Source organism: Triticum aestivum, chromosome 4A (genome assembly GCF_018294505.1).
Source record: "Triticum aestivum cultivar Chinese Spring chromosome 4A, IWGSC CS RefSeq v2.1, whole genome shotgun sequence".
Taxonomy (NCBI): domain Eukaryota; kingdom Viridiplantae; phylum Streptophyta; class Magnoliopsida; order Poales; family Poaceae; genus Triticum; species Triticum aestivum.
In genome coordinates, this window is record NC_057803.1 from 54,080,538 (window position 1) to 54,090,391 (window position 9,854).

Here is a 9,854-nt window from a genome sequence, read left to right on the forward strand (position 1 = left end):
CCTGGAAGCACCGCTAGGTGCCAGGCCTGCTGATGATGGTAGCAATTACACGGACTGGGTCCCTAACCGAGAGAAATACTTACGCTACTTTGCTACATCACCCTTTCCTCTTCAAAAGAAAACCAACGCATGCTCAAGAGATAGCACTATCTGCTTCCTGGCCCTGTCTGATACTTTTCTTTGTGCTTTCATTTCAAATGTATATTGTGATGTCTTCTCCAGCAATGTCATCTCATCTTCATTTTCTTCTTTAATTTGAATTATATTCTGGTTCTTCTCATTTGTCATATGCATCATTGTTCGTTTCAAGTGATCTTTGATATTTCTACCTGTTTTTGATGACTCTGCATGATCGCTACTATTCTTGCTTGTTTTTCATGACTCTATATGTTTGCTCCCATTTGCCATTTTCAGATACCTTGTAGTAATTCTTCTTCGTCTTTGCTAGAACTATAGGTGCTATCATCGGTTGCCAAGTCATGGCCATTTAATTCATCATTATGCTGGGGTGATTGAATATTCATGATGTTCTTTGTATATTGAGTCTCATGACTATCATTTGCCTTACCTTCCTAGATGCATTCTTGATGTTTGGATGTATGTTCATGTGAAAGAGCAACCATGGTTTAAGTAATTTTTATTATGCTTAATATGCCTGTTTTCAGCATAATACCAATGATGTTTGATTTTTTCTTCTTTCTCTTGTTTCCGCATTGTAAACAAAAATTACCCACAATATCACTATGCTTTGTAGTAGTTCCATATACAATGGTATGTTTTTATCAAAGTTGTCACTTTGTAGATCAGTAGATGAGACATTGCAGATAATTATTCCATAAACCTTGTATATGTGCTCTCCCATATTTTGTGAGTGGATCGTCTGCAAATCATACATAATGTATTTTTATAGGAGATTTAATTTGAAATTCTTTTTGTGATTTTTGTAGTTTAACAATGAGTTTCTGCATCCATACATGTGATTCGCTTAAACTTCTTCTGGAACTGCTCCTTCTGCCGTGTATGGCTCACATTCCTGCAAATTTGCAGCGAGTCAAGAGATAGAAATTTAATCAAGGTAAACATCATTGCATAGTCCCAGCAAAAAAACATGAGTAGATAGAACTTTAAATTACTATTTCGAAGTATGGATTTTTTTTATTGGTTTTTAGTTTAGTGCGTGTAAAAAAATCAGTGGCTATTGAAATTTCAAAAATATTTTTTTTGCGGGAAAAATAATTTTTATCATGTGTTCTATTACATGCATTTTCACGACAAAAGGGGATAGGGGGGCTGGGAGGATGGAAACCTCAAGAAAATCTGTCGTGTCGAAGCACAAGGGGCCAGGGGAGGAGGAGTGCTCGGATTTCCACGACAAAATGAGAAGATTCTCTCGGCGGCCTCGTCTCCGGTACGACTCAGGTGTGACCTGTGCGCGACAAGTGACCACACACGCAACATCACGCTACTGAACTCCTCGCAGGATAGCAACAGTAGGAGCGCACTCGCGGTCACAGTCGCCTGCCTCGCCCCTGCATGCGCTGCAGCGCCGATCATCTCGGATTCCGCCCGACTACGTGCTCAGTCCAAGCCCATCACTCGCGGCCGGGGCACGCCGTACCACCACCACCACTAACACGCACGGCACGCTTAAGAGAATGCTGCATGGTAACTCGATCACCGTCGATTCAGCCCTTGCCTGCCTTGTACGTAGTGTACTGATTCCCCGACAGTTTTTACAGTGTTACACAGACTGCTGGAAAGTCATATGAAACGAGTGCCTTGTGCAAGAAAAGACACGCTCCGAGACACGGCGGCCAGGCCAGGCCAGCACAGTGCGGCCAACATCTTTCTAACCCGACACAAGTGTGCCGTGCGAGCGTGTAGATGCCAGCAGCAGCAGCAGCATGGCCCGGGTGCGTCTGACGCCTGCGAGTGAAACCAGGCATGCACTACACTGTGGAGAGGAGATGAGATGACGGTTCACGTGCACGCGCCAATTTCACTTGGCCGCAAGCCGTGCATGCCGCTGGGGAAGGTGAGCACCGCTACAGCGACGGCCGTCCGGAGCGAGCGAGCGTGCGCGTCCTCTCCTGCCCGAACCCTTGACGTGGGCGCGCCAGTGCGCCTGCGCCGCGCTGTGCATGCATGTCACCCAAGCACGCGTTCGAGCAAGCAGACGTCGAAGCGTGCACGTACGGGCTGCCTCGGGCCTCCTCTTTTCGTGTGATTTCAGAAACAAATCGCTTCGATTCAATTGGAGAGACGAGACCCACTAACCGCTTTGTACAAGCCAGTACCACCACTACAACAGAGATTACACCGGTCTAATTAATCCACAACATTATCATCATACCACTAATCTAGCACATGCCTGCACACGCATCCGGACACGCCACCACATTCCGAAGAGTACACCACAAGGTACAGGGGCCGCGACAAAGGTACAGCCACTAAATGCTGAGGAGATCCTGCTGCGCCGGGGAGTCCTGTGGCCCGTCCTGATGCTCCTCCTCTTCTCCTTCGGCGGTGGCCTCCGACCGCGTCGTGCCGGCGGTCATCGACGTCGCCCCTGGCATGTCGGCCAGGATCTGCACCACCTCCCGCATCGTGGGCCGCTCGACGCTCTGCTCGGCGACGCAGAGCATGGCGACGTAGAAGACGTGCGTCAGCTCCTGGATGGGCACCGTCGAGAGGCGCGGGTCGACGATCTTCATCACGCCTTCCTTGGTCGACCCGGTGGCCATCCGCACCCACTGCACGATGTCCACGCCGTCGCCGAACTCGCCCACCGGCTTGCGTCCGGTGACAAGCTCCAGCAGCACCACGCCGAAGCTGTACACGTCGCTCTTCTCGTCGACCTTCAGCGTGTAGGCATACTCTGAAAAAGGCACAAAAAACACAGAGAATGCAGCCACATAAGATCACATGCCAACAATTCCCAAAGATGATCCATTTAAACGACAAAGTGATGAGAGGCTGGCTTCAGTTCCAGGGCATGTGCAGCACAGTTGGTGCCACACAGCAAAAACAATCAGAGCATACCAAAGCTGAAAATCTCGATGATTTGAATCCAAAACGTTTGTGAAGAATGAAAACAGAGGAGGACCGTAATACATACCGGGAGCGATGTATCCGTAGGAACCGGCGATCGCGGACATGCACTCGGAGCCGCCGGCGTTGCCGTTGAGGAACTTGGCGAGGCCGAAGTCGGCGACGTGCGCCTCGAAGTCGGTGTCGAGGAGGATGTTGTTGGACTTGACGTCGCGGTGCAGTATCGGCGGCGAGCAGTCGTGGTGCAGGTAGCAGAGGCCCTTGGCCGCCTCCACGGCGATCTTGTACCGCGTCGCCCACTGCAGGTGGCCGCCCTTCTTGCCGTGGAGCACCTCGCCGAGGCTGCCGTTGGGCATGTACTCGTACACCAGCAGGTTGGTCTCGCGGTTGGCCGCGAACCCGAGCAGCCGCACGATGTGGCGGTGCCGGATCCGCCCCAGCGTCTGTATCTCGGCGGAGAAGCCGTAGTCGTCGTGAGCCGAGCCGGAGCGCCCGATGGCGGACAGCCGCTTCACGGCCACCACCGCGCCGCCCGGCATCGCGCCCTTGTACACGATCCCGGACCCGCCCTTGCCGATCACGTTCTCCTCCTTGAGGCAGTCCAGCACGTCGTCCACGGCGAAGTCCAGCCGCTGGAACGCCGTGATCCGCCACGCGCGCGCCTCCGCCGACCGCTTCAGCGACCGCGCCTTCAGCACGGCCGCCACGGCGAAGATGATGGACAGCGCCAGGAGGCCGAGCACCAGGAGAAGCTTCGTGGTCGACGAGAGGGACCCGAAGGCCGACGTGGCGACGCCGTGGCCGCCGCACGGGGACAGGAAGGCCCCGCAGAGACCAGGGTTGCCGGCGAAGGAGGTGGAGTTGAAGTAGGCGAACTGCCCGGTGGCTGGGACCTCGCCGGACAGGCGGTTGTACGAGAAGTCGACGGCTGTTAGGCTCTGCATTCCGGCGATGGGAGGCGGGATCTCCCCGTCGAGCGCGTTGCTGGATAGGTTGAGGTAGTTGAGGATCCGTAGGCTGGCGAGCGCGGCCGGGATGCTGCCGGAGAGCTTGTTGCCGGATAGGTCGAGGAAGGTGAGCAGCCTGCATCCCGCGATCGCCGGCGGCAGCTCCCCGGATATCAGGTTGCCAGACATGTCCACCTTTGAAAGCTGCTGCAACTTCCCAATAGCCGGCGGGAGCTCGCCGGACAGCTTGTTGTCGGCCAACAGAAGCTTCTGCAGCCCCACGAGACCACCGATCCCCGCCGGCACCGGGCCAGATAATCGGTTGTTATACATGCTCAGCTCCCCTATCGATGCCGACACCTCGTCGGCGTCTAGCCGGAGCTCGCCGGACAGCAAATTGTTGTGCAGCTCTACCTGTGTCAGGTTCTGCAACGTGAACAGCTTGGCCGGAATCGTCCCATTGAGATAATTCTCTCCCAGGCGAATCCTCGTCAATGAGGGGCACCCGGCGAGCCCGCCCGGAATGCCGCCAAACAACGAATTTCCAAGCGCGATGAACGTCTCCAGCCGACCGCCGGCGCATAGCTCGGTCGGCAGAACGCCGGTGAGCTTATTTGTGCTCACGTCGACAATCCTCAGCCTGGTTGCCGCCACACCAAGCTGCGCCGGCACTCCGCCGGTGAAGTTGTTCTCCCACAACTGCAGCACTTCGAGGTTCGGCAGGTCGCCGATAAATTCGGGAATCTCGCCGGCGAGGCGGTTCCGAAAGAGGTTCAGCAGCGTCATGTTCTTGAGGGCCGCGAAGCTCGCTGGGATCTCCCCGGCGAACAGGTTGTTGGACAAGTCGAGCGACTTCAGCGCGCTCATCGCGCCTATCTCCGACGGCAGCCGGCCGGAGAGGGCGTTAATCTGTAGAAACAGAGTGTCGAGCGCCGTCAGGTTCGCCAGCTCCGGCGGGACCGTGCCGGAGATCCCGCAGCTCGCCATGTCGAGCCGCACGAGCTGCCGCAGCCTCCCGAGCTCAGGCGGTATCCCGCCGGTGAAGCTGTTGAAGTACCCGAGGTACAGCTCCCTCAGCGTCGCCAGGTTGCCGAGCTCGGGCGGTATCTCCCCGGTGAGCTCATTGCCGGAGAGGGCCAGGTACCGGATGCGGCTCCATTGGCCGTACGACGTGGGAATGCTGCCGGAGAAGAAATTGCCGCCGAGGTGGAGGTGCACAAGGTTCGTGAGATTGGGGAGCGCGGCGGGGAGCGGGCCGGTGAGGTTGTTGTTGTACAGGTCGAGAACGCGGATGTCGGCAAGGCTGGCGATGAGGCCGTCCGGGAAGGTGGAATTGAAGAGGTTATTGGAGAGGTTGAGGGACCGGAGGTGCGGGACGGAGGAGAGGGCGGCGGCGGGGATGGGGCCGGTGAGGTTGAGGGCGGAGAGGTCGAGGGAGACGACGCGCGAGCCGGCGGCGTCGCAGGAGAGGCGCGGCCACGAGCAGAGCGGCGTGGCCGGCGTCCAGTGCGCGGAAAGGTAGCCCGAGGGGTCAGCGAGCGCCACGGAGAGGTTGAGGAGGGCGGCGGCTTCCGGGGAGGCGACGGAGGTGGGTGAGCCGGAGGCGGTGGAGCGGGTGGCGGTGGCCAGGAGCAGGAGGAGTACGGGGAGGAGAAAGGTGTGAGTGGCGGCCATGGAGCGTGCCATGGATGGGGGCTGAGCTGGAGTGGCGCTCGAGTTCAGGCGGACAGCGTGAGATTATATGCGCGTGTGCGGATCTTCCGTTTCAATTTCTTTCCTTTTCGCTTCCTTTTTTCCTTGGTGGAAAAAATGAAGCGGTACCGTGCGAGCATGCTGATTTCCAATGTTCTCCTTTGGTTCGTTTTTTTGTCAGAAGGTAAAAGCTTCAAAAAGAAAAGAAAAAGGTAAAAGGTAAAGATTCAAATTTACCTAGAGCACTAGGGCAATCGTCGATGGACAACTGTGGTACAATCTTTGAATCATCACAAGATTATTTTTTTGGCATCTTGAATCATCACAAAAGAATTCCGCAGTCTGTAGCAAAAAGGGGTCATATCAAATTACGGAAAGTTCGCTTGCCAATATTACCTTGATACTTTTTTTCATGGATACTCGATACTTTCATATACTGATTCTATAACTCCCGAACGTGCCCTGTTTTTGCTCCTTGTCCCGAACGCCTCCTACACCGTTGGTTTTTTCAGCTGGATAACATTTTTTCTCATGGATACCGGATACTTTGATATCATATATGCCACCATGACGGTAGCACATATCAGATTAACCATTTCTTGCGGTGGTTTTCGATGCATAATATTTACAGTGGTATCTTACAAAACATGAAATTGGTTGTGGCATACATCGAGTTCATCCGTGACACGAGCAAAAATGTGTTTACTTCCGGAAATGCTAAATTGAGGACGAGCTCCATGGAGCTAGTTATTTTTTGAAAATTTCGAGAATCACGTTTTTAAGTTTATTTTTGAAAAAAATACACACATTCCATACACATGATACCTCATGTGTGTAAAATTTCGAGATGATAAACGTTATGATGGGAGCTACATAAAAAGACAATTATACATGTTATGATGGGAGCTACACTATAGATATTACTAAATAATGTCTTGATACAACATGTATAATAAAGTCTTGATAAAAATGATGATTATAGCATACATGTACTCCAACGTAAATAATTATTGAAAACAGAAAATTGGTGTTGTGAGGGGGAGAGGGGCCAGAGCCCCTGCCCTAACATGACGTAGGGGAAGGGCACAATCCTCCCTAATTCTAATTCAACTAGTTATTTGAGATGATCTGAATACACTTTAAGTGTTTGTTGGTAACATATATGGATTTTTATCATATTGATGTTTCTATTAAGTACCCATGGATTTTAGTTTACGCTCGAGAATTTGTCGGGACCCACCTTGTTGAGAAAGTAGCTAACTTATAGAGATACATGACATGTTTGGTTCATGACTAATTTTGTCAGAACTAACCATAGGTAAATTGTGGCGGTCATAAAATGTGGCATACAAAATGACCACCACAACCGTGACAAAATGTGGCAAAAAAATCTAGTCATTGACACCAAACCATATAGCTAGAGAAGTGTGGCAAACCAAAGGTGTGACAATTGACCAAACACATGCGTGAGATATTGTTGCATGACTAAGGTTAGGTGTGACAACCTTAGACCGCAAACCAAATATGCCGAAAATGTATCATTAAATACCTAAGCATACAACTACAGTCCATACTTTGAATCAAAATAAATTCCCATATGGTATATATCATTTGTTTTTTTAAGTTTGAAATGCCAATGGGTGTGATTTTAGTAAAGTTAATCAGATATTTACTTCTAGTTTTGATAACGAGCAAAACACTACGTACCTATCCAAAAACAAAAACTTACAACTTGGTAACTTGTAAAGTACAAAACACATCCTCCTCATATCTTTCCGAATTTTTTCTTTGCGCACAAGTTTTGGCTTGCCACTTTTTAAAATTCTAGCTTCATCAAACTGGCCAAACACTCAATTAAAATACTCTAAACATTGTTGCATTCCTTCCTCTTGGTGCTTCGACATAATTTTGATTCATATTTTAATTGATTCGAGGATCTATTGTGCTAAATTGACCATGGGCAGTTTTTTCCTTATATTCTCATACATTGTTTTTCTATGCATGCCTACCACATAGAATACGAAAAAATTGACCATGGGCAGTTTTGTGTGTTTTTTCGATGCATGTGAACCAAACATCCAACTTGGCCGAATTCTTGTTACCAATCATCTATTTTTGGATGCATTTTGTTTCCTATTCCGGTGTTTTCCTCATTCTTATGTTTTTAGAATCCGCCAAACTAAAGGACCTTAAGAAGGGGCACTAAACCTGACCGGGAAACTGGAGAGGCGTCTCTTCTTATTATATTTAACATTATGGCCAAATGACAAAGACGTTAGCCTAAAGTTTTCTCCTGGTTCGGGAACAAATGAATGTTGTTCTGCATCACATATGTAAGCATCCCTGCCGAATGTAGAGTACTCCTTCTGTTTCTACCTACTTTATAAAAAAATTATGTGAAAATATACAACAAGAAATGTAGATATAATGTGAAAATGTATTCACAATGAATCTAATGGTTTCAATTTGGTATTGTAGATATCAATTTTTTTCTTAAAAATTAGCAAAACTAATATGCTGAGTAAATAGAAAAATTGAGGGGTGGGTAAATAAAAATGGAAGCAGTATTTTGAATATAGTGCTATGCATCTAGAGCCCATCCGCAGGTGCAGCCCACAAAGCGGCGGGTACGGAGGAAAGCAGCCGAGGGAGCAGTGTCGTTGAAAGACTTAAATCCCTAAAGTATCCGCCGATTGAAGTAGAGCCCATGTCGGGGAATCTGGGGAATGACTCGCGTAAATGCTGCTGGTTAAATCACCTTTGGCGCGCATACAGCACTTACACTGACGTGTTGGTCCCAGCATGCCTGGTCCCACCTGTCACTGAAAGACGATTCGATGCAGGAGCAGCTGCAGCGTGTGCGGGAGCGAGTCATCTTTCCCGTCTCAGGGAAGTAAGGACGCGGAGGAGCAGTAGGGATCGCGTGTGCGGGAGCGCGGGGCCCACGGGCCAGCGGCAGCGCATGAAACACGAAGAGCGTGAGCCGTTGGTGATGTTCTCCCTCAGTGGGCGTGAGGCAAGAGACGCACGCTCCGTGTTGCACTGTTGCAGCTACAGGCGGAGCCCGGCCGCTTTTTGTGTTGCACTGTCGTCCAGCGTCGTTCGTGCTCCGGCGTAGTGTAAAATGAACGTGTGCCGTTCGTTCAAAAGTGTAGCTTAATAAGCCCTGTCTCTCATCATGCTCAGGCCCCATGCAGCATGCATGCATCCATTATCACACGGGGGCCGGGCGCGAGCACGTCTTTGGTTGTTTACCACCTCCAAAAGACGTGCAATGCAACACGGCCGACGTCCTACGGGGCGCCATCATGTTAGCAGCTCTAATAACAATGCGGCAGGCAGGCGCCTAACGGTGCATTAACCAAACGTACTGTGTGAGGTGCCGCGCAAGCATGAGCCAAAGCAGGCACGCAGACGATCGATTAGGCAGCTGGCTGGCGTTGGCAGCCAACACATATGGCATGCACGTACCCGCCGAGAACCAGCACGGTGCATGGTACCAGTACACGTGTTTGGTAAACTGCGGGATCATGCCTCCTGCATGCAGAGGTGCTTTCGTACAGTTGCTAGTCGTCACCTCGATCAAGACGGGTTGACGACGGACGACGGACGGGGGCCATACGTGACGCAGAAACAACGGGGAGGATGAGGGTACGTGGAGTGGAGTCCGGGGCAGGCATGATGCGGCGCCCATGATTCGGTCCGGAAAACGCTGCGCGGTTTTGTCCCCGGACACGACCGCTAATCTGGCTCGGGCGGGCGGGCGGCGAGGAGGAAGACGAAGCAAATATGATGGTGCCTCTCTCTGTTCTGTGTTCCACATGATGATGGTTCGCGCGCGCAAGCGAACGACGGGAGCCCACCGCCGCCGCATCGGCTCGCACGCGGCGATGTGGGGCTCCGCTTCGGCCCGAGCCCAACGCGGATGCGCGATTAGTTTAGGTGTTGGCCCACTGCTTATGGAGTACCCTTGTAAACAAAGTGTGGCATTTTGCTTTGTTTTAGCCTCCCAACAGCAGACCAGCGTTCCTACGGAGCTACGTTGCTTTGGATCCCTGTGTGGATACACGCAACGGAGGAGGATCCGCGTATTGCAGGGTGATGGGCTTATGGCAACGCATTACTTAATCTCTGGTGAACCGTCAGGTTCATAGAGCGGACAGC

The 9,854-nt window shown here is 51.3% G+C and overlaps 1 protein-coding gene across 1 annotated transcript; it reads right to left on the reverse strand.

The window, feature by feature from the left end:
* Positions 1 to 2,252: 2,252 nt before the first annotated feature.
* LOC123085091 (leucine-rich repeat receptor-like serine/threonine-protein kinase BAM1) lies at positions 2,253 to 5,722 on the reverse strand. Its single transcript, XM_044506674.1, has 2 exons — positions 3,119 to 5,722; positions 2,253 to 2,878 (listed from the first exon to the last, which is right to left on the reverse strand). Exons 1-2 carry the CDS (start codon positions 5,682 to 5,684, stop codon positions 2,451 to 2,453), a joined length of 2,994 nt encoding a protein of 997 aa, XP_044362609.1. The 5' UTR covers positions 5,685 to 5,722; the 3' UTR covers positions 2,253 to 2,450.
* Positions 5,723 to 9,854: the final 4,132 nt, after the last annotated feature.